The 19856-nt window shown below is 38.0% G+C and overlaps 1 protein-coding gene across 2 annotated transcripts in view; it reads left to right on the top strand.

Annotated features, from left to right (window-relative positions):
• Positions 1 to 19856, top strand: part of PCSK5 (proprotein convertase subtilisin/kexin type 5) — a 229580-nt gene that overhangs the window by 28023 nt on the left and 181701 nt on the right. For both annotated transcript variants that reach the window (XM_064736486.1, XM_064736487.1), the window contains exon 3: positions 19116 to 19229. In XM_064736486.1, the coding sequence (XP_064592556.1) occupies positions 19116 to 19229 (114 nt within the window). The remainder of the gene's footprint in view (positions 1 to 19115; positions 19230 to 19856) is intronic.

Below are 19856 nucleotides of genomic sequence, written 5' to 3'. Positions count from 1 at the left end.
TGCAAATTAAATAGACAGCACAGGTGGAATTTTATTTTATTTATCTTTTTATTTTGAACTGTTACATAAAATGAAGAGTTTTTAGTGAAGAGCTGTGATAATCAAATTTGTGATTCATATGGCAAAAAATATCCCACAGAATTGGTAGCATAAATAATCCTAGAAGATGACTGTTCTTAAGGTAACAGATGGCAGATAAAAGATTGATAATATACTCAAATAGATATTTGAGTATATTATTGTTTTGTTTTTCTCATGAGGTCCCCAGAGTTTCCCATTACAACAGAGATCTGAAAAAGACATCTGGCCCACAGTAATGCTAAAAATCAGGGAATGAATAATTTGTTTTCCTGTTAAGTATGACATCAGCCAGCTTTGGAGCATAGTGCATCTTTATCAATCTCCACTAAGATGGCATCTCATATTTTTCTAATTTTAATGAATTTTGGGTAGGTTTATTTGGGGTTTGAATTCTGTTTGATGGGTCATATAAACATAAAGACTACACAAGATAGGATGAGAAAGATTTACAGTCTTATTGAAATAAGAAATAAGGCTACCTTTACATAAGGAAGATACTCTGCTTGAGCATAATTTTGCAGTAGTGTCATGCCTCTGTCAGCTGTACGCCAGGATCAGAATACCTGGGAAAACATTACTCCCAGACACTAATATTTTATGCAGCCTGATCTAACTCCACACAGAGTGTAGGAATATGATGGAGGAGAAAGCCTTATCTTTGCCAAATCAAGATAAACAGAACTCATGGTACCAGCATGCAAAATGCTGGCAAGCATAATTTCTTTGATTTCACAAATGATATGGGCTGTTTTCAGAGGATAGGAAAGTAATGCCAGAAGCCTGTCCTTATTATTGGTAGAACAGTTATGTTCATGAGATTGCAAAGGGAAGCAGAGCTGTAGTAGCCATGAGTAACCTGGGGCTTTTGAAGCCATCACCATGGATTTGAAGCTTGGAGAAATTAGATGAGAATGTTGTTATGGGTAAGGTGGTAGTTAGTTGTTAAACCTTAGTGAACAAAAAGATTTTGTTAGACATACAGGATAACACAACAGTTAAAAAGTGGGACCAGGTAAGTTACTGATGTCTGCATGGTTAGCCATAAAATGTACAAACACACAGGGACCAAGAATCAGTAAGATGCTACATGGTTGCAAAATAATAGGAACCATCATGCTCTTTTCATGTTCAGAGTTTGACTGGAAGTTTAAGTAAGTTCTTAAATAATCCAATATTTACCACTGGGGTCCCTGTAATTAATTACTTGAAAAAGGTTGTACATGAGCAATCCTTACATCTTTAACTTGGTAAAAATCAAGAATAGGTTTGGCTGTTTTCAAAGAGCCTTTTACTGGGTGAGTTAAAGCATGAACTGAATCACAATGAATCAGAGGAAATTGCAGTATCTCTCTATGTCACCTGCTTCTGGAGTATTAATTACTTTCATGTAAACATGAGCAAATAGTCCTACAACTAGGATTTTTTTTTTTAGGGCTTTTTGAAATATGAAGTTGCTGTTCACTGATTAGAATTCTAGTAGATCCTGCTAGTTATTCTAACTGTTCATTGTGCTGTAAATTTTGTATTATTTGGTTGTTTGTGTGTTTTCTTTATGGTAATTAAAACCTGTACTTATAGGGGTGAATGTCATGTTAGTTTTAGTTCAAACTATATTCATCCCTGGGAAATAAGTGTTGCTTCAGCAGGAATCAAGAATATGTTTTGCGTGATGAGGCTGCATCACACTTGTTTTTATTCATCACTCAGTAATGACTATTCAGCAGTTCAGAATGCACCTAGATCTAGAATAAAGATGGAGATAAATCCCAGTGAGTATAGCAATAAAGGAGCTGCATTTTGTAGCAGGTGTTTCCCTTATCACAGAATTCTGTAATGGTTCGAGTTGGAAGAAACTTTTTGGAAGTCATCTAGTCCAACCTGCCTGCAATGAGCAGGGACATCTTAAACTAGATCAGGTTGCTCAGAGCTCTGTTTGTCCTGCCCTTGAATGTTTCAAGGGATGGGACATCTGCCTATTCTCTCTCGACAACTTGATCCAGGGTTTCACCACTCTCATTGTAAACAATTTCTTCCTTATATCTAGTCTGAATCAACCCTCTTTCTGTTTAAAAAGATTTCTCCTTGTCCTGTAGCAACAAGACCTCCTAAAAAGTTTGTCCCCATCGTTTTTGTCCCCTACACACACTGAAAAGCCTCAATAAGGTCTCCCTGGAGCCTTCTTTTCCTGAGGATATACAGCCTCACCTCTCTAAGCCTTTCCAAATAGAAGAGGTACCTCAGCTCACAAACCATTTTGCAGCCCTTCTCTGGGCTCAATCCCAGCAAGTCTTCCTGTACTAAGGACCCCAGAGTTGAATGCAGCACTCCAGGTGGGTTCTGCAGCAACACAATATGTTCAGTTCCTCACCCTTTTTATCAAATTTTTGCAACATCACAGAAACCTGGTGCTGGACCAGAGTGTTGTTTCTTTCTCAAAAAGAACCCTGGTAAAAATCCTGACCCTTCTCCTTGCCATCCTGAGTTTTATCAGGTTCCTTCCTCATCTCTTTACTATCTTAAGAAATTAATTATATGAAAATAATTAAAGACTAGAATCCTGCAAAATAATGTTTTCGTTTTTTCCAATAGGTGGGAGAGGAGGATTTAATTCCTCATTTGCTGCATTAATTAGGAAGTCAGCAAGTTAAAACCCCTCAACTAATCTGCAATTCTTTTCCAGAAGGTAACAATGAGATTTTAATTGCCAAGGAGTTTTGTAAAATGACATGACAAGTGAAAAAATGGAATCTAATCTAATACTTCTTTTTAATGTACTTGAAATTAGATATATTGAGGGGTCAAAGCTCTTTTGAGGCAGATGCCAACAACTGATGAAATCATGATGAAATCATGTGAAATCATGATGAAAGGGAAATCTAAGTGTAGGTAACTGAATGCAGTAATATATTTCAATAAAAACTTCCATATTCCCCAACAGTGAATATTTTCCTCTTCTAAAACTATTACACTGAATTCCTGCTGGCCATTTTGGTGCTTCTAGTAGAAAACATTAAAAGGTAATTCCACTAGGAAGCTTCAATGACTATTTTTTTTCAAACAGCAAATCAGCTATTAGTTAGACATTAAAAAAAGCTTTTGTTCTTCAGAAATAAACCTGTCTCACTAGTGCTACAATTAACTTCAATAAATGTTTCTACCTATTGTAAATAAAGAGAAATTACCATTATGTGACAAAATTTGTTGGCTGAAGAACAGATACTTCCTCTTATAGAAGCAATGGATTTGGCCAGTAGAATAAAAAGGGAAGGCCCGATATATTCATGTGATATTGGCTTTTCATTTTTAGATTACAGTCACCCAAGGTTCATCCTTACCCTGGTTTTGTATCCTCCACAGACAGAACACTGTTCCCTGTGCAGAAAACACCAAATTTTAGGTTGCTCTTCTTCCTAATGTTGGACCAGCTGTCCAACAGCTGCCTGTTTTTTAATTCTCCTTTTAAAATTATTTCCTACAAACGTGTTGAGCAGGGGTTAGGACCAGTGACATTATTTCCAACTATAGCCTAGATCTTGTTACAGAAACTTGTTTAGGAACCTTAAAAATATATAGAAATATTCTTTAGGAATAACTGGGGGAAAAACTCCCTTCAGGGCATGCTTTTGCTGTGTAGGGAACAAATACTTCTGAAAGTTGATGTAATGCAATGCTATGTTCATATAGTAAGGTGAAGATTCTAAATGTAACATACCTCTTGAATTTGGGGGAAAAGTGGGGAAAAATGTCTTGTACTTTTCCCTTCACTGTCACTGTGTTTCCCTTCACTGTCACTAGAGGAACCTCAACAAAAACATATTTACGTACCTTAGGAACTAAATGTAGGGTTCATATGTGATAGTAGTTAGAATTTTCTTGTGCAGACTGCTGGAGCTGCAGTGCTAATCCCAGCAATGGATAAATTCAGAAAAAGGTCTTACTAGACCTAACTGCATTTAGCATTTGATATCTTGTTTTACAAAATTAAAGTACTTCAGATACAGATAATTAGTTATCAATACTTCTTTTGGTTCCTTCCACCCTTATATTTTATAAGTGTTAAAACAGTCCAGATATCATAAGTGCACAGTTGACTGTACATCAATAAAATAACAAAAACAAGGAGGAAAAAAGATTTTGTCCATCTGTTGCTTCTCAGAGGACATGTTAGCATCGCACATGTTAGCATCATGGAGTTAAAGTCTGGAGAAGTTATTTGAGCAGCATACACATCAGTATGGTGCAGCACACTGTGAGAGTTAGCAGCTGATTTGAGCAGGGACTAGTAGAGGTTGCAGCTGCTTTTGCTGAGAGTGCAAAAGGCATGTGCAGCATGCAGAACGGCAAACTTAATTAGACATCTTTGAGTTGTTACAATTGGGTGACTTGGTTTGGTTGGAAGGGACCTTAAAAGTCACCTTGCTCCAGCTCCAGTTTAGATGCTTTTCTGTCCATTCTGGGATAAGATTTTCTCTGCACTACTCATGTCAGAATGCTTTCTTGCTTAATGGCACATCTGTCTGGTTTGTTCTCCTGTGCAAGCTGAGAACGCTCATCCTCACTCAAAGTGAGACCACTAATGGAGGGACCTACAATGCATATGAAGGCAGATCACAGACTTGTGCAATGTTATTTTATAAGTGCAAATGCCATTTGAAAACAAACTCATGAACAAGAAACACAAGGAAAATCCATTTGGAACCTAAATAGGAAAAGGGTGTTACATTCCTCACACAATTCAGGAAGCACTAAAGGATTTTGCTCAGCCTTAATGATGGCAAAAGCACTTTAGGTAAATATATGTGTGGGAAATTGAAAGCCTTAAGAAGACAATTTCATCATAGCAGTTACAAACATGTAAAAGCAGTAGGTTGTAAAGAAAAGATATTTGCAATCCTCAGTCCTTAGATGCTAGTAGATGTTAATACTTGAGTTTCTTTACAGTTCCAGTAAAGCAGTACTTGCTCCTATGTTTTTTAACAGCAAAGTGCATTTATAGGTAAAAAATGATAGGACAACTAAATATTTTTAAAAAAACCAAGGGGAGTTAGTCCTCTAATTTTTAATCTGTGTTCTAAGAGCTTGATAGTAAAGACAGCAGCTCTGACAGCTGCAGTGGTCTTGTGTTTCACTAAGTGTGCTTAGCTGTTGTTAAAGTCAGTTTGCATTGAGAGTGTTAAAAAAGACAGCAAATTGGTGGTTTGGCTACTGGGCTGTAAAATTGCTGGGTGTCAGAAAGTGTCAGAAGAGGAGGAACTGAAGAGATCCTAGTTTTGAACTGTGGAAAGATGCAGCATTCTGGAAGCAGCTGATCCTGTGAGGCCAAATGCCAAAATATCAGCAGGGAAAGAGGGAGAAATGGGAAGAAAACACATTTTGGAAAGGCACATCTCAGAACTGACTGTATAGAAATTCAACAAAACAGCTTCTACACACCATTTCCTGAGGAGATCCAGCTTCCTCTGATGTTGATGATACAGGCTGTATTGCAGGACATTCATAAAAAATTGAATTAAAGTTTTTTTTCTCTCTCTCTTGCACTTTGAAAACATTCTGGCAGCAATGTGTACTCCTGACATAATGGATCAAGACTTTTATGCATCTATCTTTCTGCTTCTGACAGGCAAGACCATAATATTTAGTTCCAGTGCTTGTTATCTCACCCAGCTATTCTAAATGGTGGACAGCAAAAAATCATGAGACAATAGATAATTTGTCATATCTGGGATTATTGACAGGTTATTCACAGATTATTGAAGGCAGGAAAAGGGAGCTGGAAAAACATCCTCCCCAAAACAATGCAAAAGAATCTCCCCACTACCCGATTTTTTGTAATCCTTTCTTTTAGGATTATTTTGAAAAGCCAATGTCACTGAAAAGCCAGTCATCATCCTTGGCTGATCTGCTTACTCTTAACAGATCCTCACCAGTTTTAATGGTTCAGAGGAGGCGCCAGGCAGCTGTGTCCAGTTCACAGCTCTGCTGCTTGAATGTGTGCAGCCTTCATCAGACAACTTTGCTCCTTCTGCGTCTGACTCAAAACACGGACAAGGCTGGAAGTTATAATAAAAGTTGAATAAAAATTCTGGCATGTGGCAAATGCACACCAAGTGCTATGTATTTAATTCTGTGGAATTGTATTTTTCTTGTAATTGCAAAAAAACCCTACATTCTCCATGTAATCCACTTAAAGCAGTTGTATCCATTGGTGTGTTGACTATCACTTACGTAACCTGTTTTTAACCTACATTATTGTTTGACCTTTTTGTTTCCTTTCAAAAAAAAATTATTTAGAGAGAGAGTAAATGCTGGCACTCTCATTAGTACTGAAGTTATATATAAATATCTATAAAGGCCAGAATAGTGGTTTAACTTTATTTTGTAAATGATGCAGATTAAAAATTTCTTTTTAAGTAGCTGTACTAAATTGAGACTCAATTCACTGTTTCATCTGTAGCTGTTATAACAATTTTGTGTTTATATATACATATATATGCACACGCAGGCACACACACACACAGACGCACACACACACTTTGTATTTATATATACTTTGTGTTTTATATGTAACAACTTTGTGTTATAACAACTTTGTATAATGAAACCAGAATTTCTGGATTCCAGAGTTTTTTTGACTTCCAGGCTGTTGCTAAAAAACTAGTTCTCAAGAATGCAAATGCCAATAGACTCATAGTCTGTGAGATCAAAAGGAAATATTTTGATCATCCAGTCAAATCTCTTTTATTAGATGTCATGTGGCATCTGAATTAATTTCTATTCGATGCAGAGTATAGGTTTTAGAAGTTTTTTCAATTTTAATTAAAAATCTGCCAGCAATACAAAGTATCCAGAAGTTTTAAAAATGTTCTGGTTTTGTTTTATGGCCAGTTATTTAACTTCAACTTTCAGACAGCTCACATTCCTGTAACTATTTGTGAGTTTGAAGAATCATATTGTACAGCAGTTTGGTGACCTGCATATGGTTTGGACGCTGTGACCTCAAAAACTTCCTTCTCCTCAGCTAAGAAGACATCTGAATACCACTTTCTTGTGGATCTGTTTTTGTCTTCATCATATTTGGGCTTCTTTCCTGGGTCCTTGCCTTACTGACACACTTTCCTTGCCTTACATCAAGGAAACCAGCAGAGTTTTGCAGCCCTGCTCAATGAAGATGTTTGTCATTTTATGAGCCCAATTACACTTTGAAGAGGTAGTCTGAAGAAGGAATTTTGATAATAGTTGACGTTGTGGGAGTCTGACATATCATCTCTTTCAACATTCACACTGTTCTGGCTAATAGTGGAAAGGCAGATTTTTAAGCTGTTGCCTGATGCTAGTATATGTTTGTTTATGAACTAAAGTCCAGCACGTAAAGGAACTGAATGAATTATTAGAAATAAAATCGTACTAGTAATGGGAAGATTTATGAAAACCATTGCAGTTTTTGCAGCTTCTGAAATGTCTTCCCTCATGAAAGCAGATATCTTCTGCAGCATATGTGAGATTCTATCAAACAAAACTTCAGTTTGTATATTTCAAAAGATACACGTTTGTACATTTGAAGTTTATCTTTGTTAGAAAAATGTTGTTTTATCAGTATAGAGAGTATTCCTATATTGTAATAATATGAAAAAAATCACATTTGTATTAGACCATTTAAAGTCCTTTTCTCCTAATGAAAGACAGTGTAGAAATAGCCATAGAGATTGCTATCAAATGAAGTAAACATAGATGAAAGAAATTTTGTGAAGACTGTAGACACCACATTGCAACCCTGGAAGTCATGTGACTGGAGAGCAAAAAGATCTAGTATATGCAATTTTTTGCATAAATCATAGCTGTGGATATAACAATCTTTGTTTTCTTTTTCTCAATTTATAACATGACTAGTGTTGTGAATTAGGAGTGACTGTTTGTGGACACACTTCAATTGCCAGAATGTGCACAGGGACCGTCCTAAAGCTGCAACAGTGATGTTACCCCTGGTTCATCTGGAGCTTTAAAATTAATGAAAGTAATCAGCCAGTTTGTTAATCAAGCATTACTCCAGCCTTTCTGTTATCTGATATGCAGAAATTGAGAGATGTGGCCTCGTTGGAGGCTGGCTGCATGTCTCTCACAGGTAGTTTTTGTCAGTTAATTTTGAATGGGGATGTTCATTTTGATAATGATGTTTAAGAGGGGTAGTAATCAAGCTTTTAATATCAGTGAAGTTCACTGACAAGTGTAAGACTGAGTTTCAGGGCAGAAAAAGGCAGCTTGTTCCAAAGGTAACTGCTAACAATTCTCCTCCATTGACCTGAGCTGGTAGATCAGAGACAGAGTGGCCATTAAACGGTGGTGTTCCCCAATGCTCAGTGTTGGGATCAGCCCTATTTAGTATCTTCCTTGACAACCTGAGTGAAGGGATTAAGTACACCCTCAGCAAGTTCACAGATGACACCAAGCTGGGTAGGAGTGTTGTTCTGCTGGAGGGTAGCAGGGTTCTGCAGAGGGATCTGGTCAGCTGAATCAGTAGGTTGAGGCCAATTGAATGAGATTCAATATGGTGAAATTCTGGGTCCAGCCCTTGGGTCACAATAATCCAATGCAGCACTACAGGCTGAGGGAAGCATGGTTGGAAAACTGCCTGGTAGGAAGGGATCTGGGGTTGCTGTTTGACAATGGCTGAACATTGGTCAGCAGTGTGCCCTTGGTGGCCAAGGCCAGTGGCGTCCTTGGTTTATCTCAAGAACTGTGTGGCCAGCAAGACCAGGGAGGTAACTGGTGAGGCCATACCCAAATCCTGTGTTCAGTTCTGGGTCCTTCACTTTTGTAGAGACACTGAGGTGCTGGAGCAAGTCCCAAGATGGACAATGAAGCTGGTGAAAGCTCTAGAGAGTAGGTCATATAAGGAGCAGCTGAGGGAGCTGGGGTTGTTTAGCTGGCAGAAAAACAGACTAAAGATCTTACTGTTCTGTATAACTACATGAAAGGAAGCTGTAGGAAACTGAGGGTTGGGCTTTTCCCCCAGGTAACAAATAGCAGGATGAGAGGAAATGGTCTCAAGTCGTGCCAAAGGAGGTTTAGATTACATATTTTAAAAAAAGAAAATATGGAAAGGTTTGTAAAGCATTGGAGCAGACAGCCCAGGAAAGTAGAGTCACCATCCCTGGATATACCATATCCCAGAGTCATAAGCCCTCTGGATATGACACTAAAGGACATGATTTAATGTTGAATGCAATGGTAGTGGTAGATGGTTGGACTTGATTATTTCAAGACTCTCTTCAGCATTATGGTTCCATGATTTTAAATAAGAGCATAATCAAGTACTACAAAGGCATCTGAAATGCCAAGGAACTAGGGAAATGGGGTGCTGTAAAATGTGCCACTGATACTTCCATTAAGTGTAAAACGCAGCAAAACTCTAAAACCAAAGCTTAGTATAAGCACTTTGGCTCAATTCTGAATTTTAAATACTACTTCTAAGTATATGCGATAAACAGGGTCAGCTTGGAAAAAAATACTTTATCCTTTTCCTATGATTTAGAATAGAAAATAGCAAGACAGACACAATCAAATAAACCCAAATGGAATCAAGTTTTTCTGTGGTTTAAAGTACTCTGATCAGAAAATGGCTTAATTTGATATTTAGTATATGTTCCTTGACTGAATTTTTCCATGTCAGACTTCTGTGACAAAACAACATTAAGCGAAAGTGCTGGAAATAGGTTATTCGTGATACTTCCTTACATTCTATTAAGGGGGTTTTGGTCAGTGAGCAGTCTACTCAGGAGGAGTATTTACTTTAAGTCCAGTACACCACTGATGGATATTACATATCACTTAATTATGGAATACTTTTACTGTCTTGCTAACTTTCAGTGAATTTCCTAAATGACAGTTGAAACCATGGGAAACTCTTGACTGAATCAACACTTTTGGAATTACACTGCTATTTTTGACATTTGAATTTAACCCTGTGGTAGAGATTTGTCTTCCTAAGATGTAACAAAATGAGTTAAAGCCACCCTAAAGTAGGCGCACGCAGATGTCTGAAGGACTTAAATGATTTATGACATGAGTTGAAGGACTAACCTAAGAAAAGAAAAATATCACATCAGAAATTTCAACAGGTGTTTTTAATATATAAAATAATTGCTACAGTAATACAGACGTGAAATCCAAGATATTTCAGCTGTCTAGGATGCCTGATGTTAGATTCCAAAGGTAATGAAGTTTAGAGAACTCAAAGTTGTATCCTCTAGTGGGCACTGGATCAACCTTTTAGTTTATTAAGAACATGAAGTTTTAGGGAGTTGTGACATGAAAGTTTACATTCAGAGTGATACTAATACGAATCCTCCCACTGTATGGAAATGGTGAAAAGATGGTTACATTATCCCACAACTAGGTATTTCTAGATACTAATACTGATTGTATTCAATGGTGTAAACAGAGCTTTAGGTACTGTATCAAACAGACCTATCAATTAGAGTTCTCTTAAAATTGTGTTCAGAATCATGAGCGTGTAGGTCTTGAGTTGTTCCAAGGTGAAGTGTCTGACCTATGGCTAAAAAATATAAACTACCTTGTATAAATATAGAAGTTGCTTTTAAGGTCTTGCTCTAAAGACTTTTCCTCACTATTCTAAGGCTGAGTTATTTTAGAAACAGAATCAGAGCATCCAGGCTGGTTAGGCCACTTCAGATCTCAGGAAGGGAAACATCCCCAACTGCTTTAGATGCTTGTTCTTTGCTTATGACATCTGGGGCTGGTGCTGCTGGAAGCCACTGTCCAGGAGCCCAGACTCCCTGAAATTTGTCCTCAGTTCTCCCACAAGGCTGCTGTTTGATTTCAATCCTGTAATTTTGAGCTCCTTTATGGTCAGCTGTGGTACAGTACACTAGAAGGGTGGAGGTTGGGCCGTGGCTGTAGCCACGTTTATCATCAGTTTCTACAACTGTGTCTGCAAGTAGAAAACTTGTCAAGACTTCCCCAAGGAGAGAAAATGTGAGTCCTTTTTCTTCAGATTTTTCTCTGGCTTTCCAGTCGTTCAGAGATCCTTGCTAGCAGCAGATATGCTCAGCTTCTTCTGAGTTTGAGTGTGATGCTTTTGTCTTTCCCAGCAGCTCTGGCTGCTATTAAATTACCTCAGTACAGAGCCTGTCTTCCTTCATCACTAGCCAGGTTGTTCCCTTTTTTCTTCACAATTTATTCCTCTACAGTCTTATTCATAAAGGAAGAAGATAAAGGAAGAAGACTTTTTTCCACATAGTTTTAGGCTGATATGTATGGGTTGAAGAACACTTCAGTCCCATTAAAATCCATAGCTGTGGATTCTTGTAACTCATGGATGTGGAACTATGGCTATACTGCTACAATTGATCACAAATACATGGCAAAGCAGATAAAACCACTTAAGTCATACCAGGACTGACTGGCTTTTCTGTGGCTATGAGGTGGAAAAATGTGCATTGAATTTCCGCCTTGGTCCATGGGAGACACTGCAGTAGCTTGGCCTGCTGTTGCACAAGATGTGTTTCTTTGGAGTTAAGTGGTAATTTCAAGGATTATCTGCTGTCTTTTCTTCTCTGCTTTTTTGGTTTCTGCTCTGCCTATATTAACATCTGTTTCTAATTTTATCTTGGTTTTTTTTCAGAATCTGTAACATAATTTTGCCAACTGCTTTGATTGTGGATTGTCATTGACCCTTGCTGAAGAAACAGTTTCTTTATTAGCAAGAATGCATCATATAGCACTGCTGGAGTCAATAACTTTTTATCTAACTTTAGACCCCTACATTTGTGAAATGGTATCTGCAGTAATTTTCCATGGTCTTGACATATGTCAACATCTACTTTACCAATTATCTTCATCTATTTTTATGGTGAAAAGGGGCTGTTGCTATTGTGAGTTGAAGAATAATAGGCTAAGAAGATAGCTGGGGTTTTAATTGTGATCAAAAAATGACACAAAATTCTTTTTAGGACGAGAAGTCAAATTTTTGAGGGTCTCACTTTGTGACTGAACATAGTTAGCAAGAGGTGTGTCAACAGTCTTCATCATCTTTCCTGCACTCCTGAGTAATGGCTTGCATCTCTTGTTCAATAACCTAGGTGTGGCCCTTGGATATTAATATGTCATCCTCACTTTACCCTAAGTCATTGACCTTTTGTTTTCATTACATGGTGAAATGGAAAAACAGAATGTTGTCAAATGATACACTAAAGTAGAGCTGGTAGCACAGAAAACTTAATGACAGGACAACTAAGATGCTTATTTGTTTTATTAGAAACATCGAATCATAGAATCATTTGGGTTGGAAAGGATATTAAAAATCATCTCGTTCCAACTCTCCTGTCATAGGCAAGAACACCTTTCACTTGACCAGGCTGCTCAGAGTTCAATCCAATGAGTCCAATCCAACATGGCCTTGAACACTTCCATGAATGAGGGCATCCACAGCTTCTCTGGGCAACCTGTTCAGTACCTTACCACCCTCTGAGTAAAGAACGTTCACATTACCTAATATCCCATGGAAATCTACACTCTTTCTGTTTAAACCATTACCCCACATCCTATCACTAGACTGACTCCCTGATTGTGAGACCTTCCTTTCCTTCCCATAGGTCCCCCTCGAGAGCAGGAAGGTTGAAATAAGATCTCCCCAAACACCTTTTCTAGGCTAAACAATCCCAGCTGTCTCAGCTCTTCCTCATAGCAGAGGTTCTCAACCATCTGACCATCTTCATGGCCTTCCTCTGCCTGTCTTATGCTGGGGACCCCAGAGGTGGATGCAGCACTCCAGAGGGTAGAGAAGTATCTTCTGATATAGCCCAGCATACATTTTTGGGATGTGAGTGTGAGTTGCTGGCTCATCTCCAGTTTTTCATCCACCCATATGCAAAGCTGCTCTCAATCCATTCATTTCACCTGTATTGAGGTTTAGGATTACCCTGACCCAGGTGCAGGACCTCACACTTGATCTTGCTCATCTCACAACTCTGCCAGTGTCCCTCTGGATGGCAGGCAAATGTCTAGATGGAACAGACTACAGAACATTTCAGCTGTACTGGAGGTACACTGATCACTGGAGGTACACTGTAACTGTTGGAGCAATTTTTTTCCTATGGCCTATTCTGGGACAGAATAGCACAGTCTCATATTTTGTCTCAGAGTGTGCTATCCTCAATTCTGTCCTTTTGTAGCAGGGTCTTTCAGAACTCACGTGTAGGAGTGTTGAGGATCCTTAGGCAAGTAAAGAGTGAAGTGTGGCAGATGCAGCATGAGGCCGTCTGATTGGGAGGGAGCGAGGGTGCTTGCCCGGAGCAGTCTGTCTGCAGACAAACTCCGAGTGACTGCTGCATTGCTGTTCAGTGCCTGTTCTCCATGGGATGAGGTAGCCCCTCTTGATCTGTTTACTGGGCATTACCTTCCATGTGCTCTGTGTGGGCGTTCTCTCTCTTTTTCTCTTTAATCTGTAGTGTTCCTGTGGCACCTCCTACCTTGTTATCTGAGGAGGAATTTACAGTTTCTTCTTACAGGTGTAGGACAGATGGAGGTGAAGGAGGCAGTACAAGGGTTACAGTTACAGTTTCAATTAGGAGTGGCACCTGAAGGATCTCTTTTTCACAGACTCTAGATCCACACCTTCACATTGAATTTTGTCATAAAAGTCACAGATTCTGGTATGAAATTTGTAACTTACTTCAGAATTAGAAAACTTTTCACCCCAAGCATGTTTTTCTTCAAAATGGGAAGGAATACACCTTCAGCTTGCCTGTAACTTCTGCTGTATAGTAGTGGCATTTTCACATATTAGAATTGACACATTTTTAATAATTCTGAAATGTTTATATAAGCAGACCCTGTCATGGTATGTTTGAAAAAATTATCTTTCTCAACCAAGTTTGTATGTGAAAAATCATGCTGCTTTAATAAATTGGTGGGTTTTTTCCCCTACCATGTAAGATTTTTTTCATTTATCATATTTTATTTTCACAGTTAGAGCTCTAGGTAAGAGAGGTCTTACTGCAGCATACCTACATGGGGTTTTTTCCCCAAGAATTCTATTGAATCAATGAGGCTAAAAATGGTAGAAAGTAGTTTTGATTCATTTCATTAAGAGATAACATTTCATTTCAAATGAATGTCACTTAAAGAGAAAAAGAGTGCTTGAATTAGCTCAGACAGTTTTATTGCCGTAGCAGTATTCCATGCAGGTCTGTGAAGAAGAGCTGGATCACACACAAAACAATACTATGAGTGCTGAATTGAGGAGACTGAAAAGGGTGATTTTTAAAAATAGTTTGGTCTCCAGTCTGGCTTGGCTTTGATTTCTAGACACTTAGAAAATGGAACTTTTGAGGCTGAGGTCAATGGGATAATGTCTTTTGTTACTTCTCAGTAAGTGTGACTTTATGGAAATGTTAAAATGAACTTCATTGTTTGCATAGACTCACCTTTTGGCAAGAAATGAGAATCTGTATAATTAATTACTCCAGAAATATTATTTTTATGTAAATGAGCTCCTTTCATACAGGATCAAACAAATCCAAAATATCCCAGGCATTCTACAGTAATTTGTGGATGAATACCCATAAAATACTCAAAGGTAATATGTATTACAATAATAATATAACTTTTGAGTCTTGACCTTGTTTTCATTAATATAACCTAGTGATTGTACAATGTAAACTATTCCATTTAAGTGGCAGTGATATTTTCGGTAAACAAAATTGTATGCATTGCCTTGTCAGATGAGTATATTGTCTTCAGTGATGTTTAAATTAAGTTCTAAAAGGTCGTATCAATATAACCTGAGAATAAAAACAATTCATCAGCAGATCTCAACATAAGGGATTTGCTAAACACCTTTCAGGCACAGCTATAATTAGGACTGTGATCAGGCATGTGGGATGTTTCAGGTTACTCTGTCTAACATCCTGCACTGTCTCCCTCATAGCAGTGCATGGTCACTGACTGAGAGTGGTTAGTTTGACTTCCTCCTTTCACTGATGTGGTTACCTGTACTATACAAAATGAGTCCTAATGGTTTACACTAGGTTCGTCTAGTTTGAAGAAAAGGAGAGTCAGAAGCAGCCTCATTGCCCTGTACTGCTTCCTGAGGAGGGGCTGGAGGGAGGGAGATGCTGGTCTCTTCTTCCTGGTATCAGTGATGGGGGATGTGGGAATAGTTCAATGGAAGTTCACACTGGACTTCAGGAGGCATTTTTGTGCCAAGAGGTTGATCAAAGAGATCAGTCTTCCTAGAGACATGCTGGATGCCCCAGGCCTGTCAGTGTTTAAGACACATTTGGACAAGGCCCTCAATACTGTGCTTTAACTTCTGTTCATCCCTGAATTGATCAGGCAGTTGGACTAGATGATCAGTGTACCTCCATTACAGCTGAAATGTGCTGTAGTCTATTCCATCTAGACATTTGCCTGCCATCATTAAAGAGCTACCTGCACTACCTTCCCATATGCATCCTTAGGCGAATGTGTCGTTTGCCCATATCTTTATTTGTATGAAATTAAACAGCTATTTTACTTAGAGCAATTCTGTGCATACATAAAATTATCATTAAGTCTTGTGGTAAGACAAGTTTGTTTCTTTTACTGGATTTGAGTCTGATCATACAAGCTGCGCAGTCCTTCTGCAAAATTACTGTTTCATATGTTTCCCCTAATTTTGCTGGGAGCTGAGGAAATAGGAACTATGGGCAAATTCCAGCATGTAACAGGGTCATGCCCTGCAAGAGAGAGTCTTTTGTTAAAAGCTAGTGGAGAAAATACAAAAAAATATTTACTTATATTTCACTAAAATATAACCGCCTACTATACTGCAGGCTTGCAGATTAGCTCAGTTGATACAAAATCTTGTACAACCACATGCATATATGTATACTGAATAATCTTTATATGTCAAATGATGTATATTCCAGTTTATATAGGTATATATAAACTGGAAGTATGCAGTGCTGCAATGTTTATGATTGCTTGGACTGATAGTATTCTCCATAAAATTTTCTGAAATAAATGGAGAAAAGAAATTATTTGGGCTTTTTTTGAGGCAGCAATGTATGCATATGTATGCATACACCAGTCTCCACCAGTACTATGCTGCCTTTATATTTAAAACTTCTTATTGATCAGCAGATATTTGTCACTGAATAGGCAGTAATCAATGGAGACAACGTTGCAGTGAATGAGTAGAGAATTTGGCTAAGAGTTTGTCTAGTCAGGAAAACTCCTTTAATTTTATCCATATGGAAATGGCATTAGGTTGATGAAGTTCTTCTTTAACCTGTGTGTTGCGCAGGCTTCAGGAATATGTTTACTTCTTTGGCTCCATTAAAAAGTAAGGGTGTTTTTCCAAAACTTCTCACAGTTGCTCATTGTAGTTCCTATAGAAGCCTTGACATGTGAGAGTCCCTGATGTCAAATTAGATGTCCTGGGTCTCTGATTTATGGCTCCTCTAGGCAATAGTAGTGTTGGTGAGTTCTTTCATTAATGTTCATGCATCTAAACTAAAGGCAGCAGTGGCAGAAGGTTTAATCTGCTTCAGCTGAGTCTGTCTCATTGGTTTGTCTTTTTGGACACTTCTGCAGCACTATCAGATCCTTAGATTCTGTTTGTGGTAGATTTAATTCCCCCCTGCAGCCTCAAGATAGAAGTTACCAAGCGGGGCGTGGTGTGCTCTGTGTGGTTTTGGCCTGTAAAATGTTGAAATTTGTTGACTTATAACTTTCTCAGCATGGTTAACATATTCATGTGGTTAATCCCTTCAGCAAAGGGCAAATCAAGATAACAGTAAATATTCTTGCAGCATAGAAGCTTTAGACCTCAGTCAGCTGAACATGTTTCTAGCACTGGGACCCAAATCTCATAATGAGACTTGGAAAGTGGATCTGTGTAAGCCCTGAAAGGAATGGTTGATTTTTCAGACCTGTTGAAGCTTTTTTGTTAATGACAACTAAGTAATAGTAATGGAAGGAGTAAATCCCATTGTCTGTGGCAGTCCAGGCAGGTGGGGAGTCAGAGACTAAACAGTACATAAGATGCCAGTCTCTTTGTTTTTTTATGTGTTGGTAGGCATGGGCTACCTGAAAAAAGAGAAGTTTTGAAGATCAACAAGCTGCTGTTGTGAGGGTCTGGAAAAGAAAGCATATATTAGCAGCAAAAGTCAGGAGAACAAGGTTCATTATTCAGTTCATTAATAGAAATCAGTCTTTTTCATGGAGGTGAGAGGTAGTTAGAGAGTCTTGTTGATCCCAGCTTAAAGCAGCCATTAGACTTAATGCCTACCAAAGTCTTTTGCTTTGACTTTCTTTGGCCTTTGCTCAGACATGCTTTGTGTACCCTACAGGCCTCCAGTCTCTGTTACATCCAACAGCCTGAGACCAATTAGCTGTCACCTCTTGCATAGGACACCTGGATCCAGTCAGATCTGAAGGGAGCAGTTAGCTCTTGTCATGTTGTGGGGAATTTCAAATGGTATTGGAAGAGGGGACAATAAGCAAGAGAGAAACACTGTCAAATTTCTCCATTCTCATAGAACCAGAAAGCAACTAATGATCGTTCCTAGAAGTTTTAATAGAGAAACGAGTTTCAGTGTCAGTTCTACCCAACAGTCTGTGTTCTTAGACTGCATAATTTAGCCTCTAGAAGAATACTTTTGATCCTGAAGTTAGTTCTTGGGAAGGAGAAAATTTAATTTCTTCTTTATGAAGAAAACCATGAAAACCATCCAGTCTCTATAAGGACTGCTGTAAGAATCCTCTCTGGACAAATTCAGACATGGCTTTCTCCATGTTTTTCTGACCAAGAAGTAGAGGCCAGAATGCTATGGTATGTCTACCTAAGGATTTGAAGTTCTGCTGTGAATGCACAGCACAGAGATTAGCCTGCTAAAGAAAAATATTAATACTGTCTCTGACCAGTGACAAATATGTGAGCTGAAAGTAACTTCTTTGGTATATTTTTATGTTTGTGTGCATACACAGATATTCAAGCATCGCAAATAAAAGGTGCAAATTGGCTGCTAGGAGAAGATGACTGTCTTACTTGGAGAGATGTGAATTAATTTTTGTAGCTACATCCCTTGAAACAATTCAGCATAAATATATAAGCTGCTAGATGTATGTGAATATAGCATGGGCTTTTTCTGTGGTTAGTTAATATTATTGACATTTATTGAAACTAACTCCCTTTTAGAATAGCTAATACAGAAATAGCTGCAGAGTCCCCTCTGATCTAAGGCTGATGTCACTTTTGGTGTTGCCTTCCTTTGGATGTGTCATGAATCTTTGAAGAGGTGTCAGACACACAAAAATAACTTCCAGATTTTTAACCCCTAAATTTCTTTTCCTGTTTCTAGCTCATTTTTGTGTTTGTTTTAACTAGAGCTCTTGCTCAGTATCACGCTGTTGCTCAGTATCCAGTATCCTATTTCTCATAGGGAGTGCGTTGTGTAAAATAAAATTCCAGAGTGCCTCTCTGAGACAATCTCGACACTTTACTTAAAATGAAGTTTAATTCAGGGGGGAGTTTTTTCTCTCTGAGTGGTGAAGATGATTTAGATATTGGTCTAAAAGCAAAACTTTTGAATGTATTTTTTAATGTTTTTGTTTTCTGGAAGAGAAAGATAGAAATAAAACCAAACTCATCCTTTTAGAAATGCACTTAATTCTTCATTGTAATATGCTGTTAGATTTTGTGTAGGAGTTTTTAAAAATTCAAGAGAAGAGTCAATCTGGGAAAGAAAAATTGGAAAAATAATAGTATTTAAAAGGTAATACCCGATGAAGTCCTTCTAGCAGGGTATTTAAGCAATTGTTTGGGTAGATTTGTAATGCTAGCTAAATTGAATGTATTCCTTAGTGAACAGTATTTCAAGATGATCTGCACAATTTCTACTGCCAAAATGAACTCTTTAATACGAAATATGCCTCAGAGTGTGGTAATGAGAATGATCCCAAGTTTTTGCACATTTCTTGATAATCTCCACAGAACCGTAACATTCTCCGTATGTTTTCCTGGTTGGCAGGTGGAGTGGATACAACAGCAGGTGGTTAAAAGAAGGATAAAGAGGGATTATAAACCTGGTGGTACCCAATCCACTTATTTCAATGATCCCAAGTGGCCAAGCATGTGGTACATGGTAAGTACATGTAGGGTCATTGACTCTGTTTCATGCTAATGTTTAGTTGTCTGGTTTGATATTATGAAAAGAGGAGGAAGAGTATGTTCAGAAAAAGCAGATTTGGGGATTATTATGTAGCTAATAAAAGTCTGTTAACTCCTTAGGAGTATTAGAAAGAATTTGTGGTGAGCCGTGCAGTAGGAAGCATTTACTGATGCATTTATTCATTAATTATTCCTATGGAAAGATATCTTACTTACTTGAGGATAAATAAGCAATGAGAATGGAAGAACTTAGCCACAACGTGTGAGAACCCACTTGTATTTAATACATAATTCAATGTACCAAACATAAATGTATTTTACCCTGAAACAAAAGAAATCCACCAGCACTGACCATTCATTTCCTGTCTGACAGAAGTTGTATTTTTCAAAAAAAAAAGTTTGGGTATTTTTTTTCCTAATAAAATCTCAGATAAAGTCTGGAGAGAAACTTTGTACTTATGATGTTTTAAAAAACATCTTCATTTTTGCCAGGTAAAAACCTTAGCATTACAGAATGGTTTGGGATGAAAGAGACCTTTAAAGGCCTTCTAGTCCAACCCACCTTTCAATGAGCAGGAGCATCTTAAGCTAGATCAAGTTG

Source organism: Zonotrichia leucophrys, chromosome Z (assembly GCF_028769735.1).
Source record: "Zonotrichia leucophrys gambelii isolate GWCS_2022_RI chromosome Z, RI_Zleu_2.0, whole genome shotgun sequence".
Lineage (NCBI taxonomy): Eukaryota > Metazoa > Chordata > Aves > Passeriformes > Passerellidae > Zonotrichia > Zonotrichia leucophrys.
This window is presented reverse-complemented; position numbering and strand designations above follow the sequence as displayed.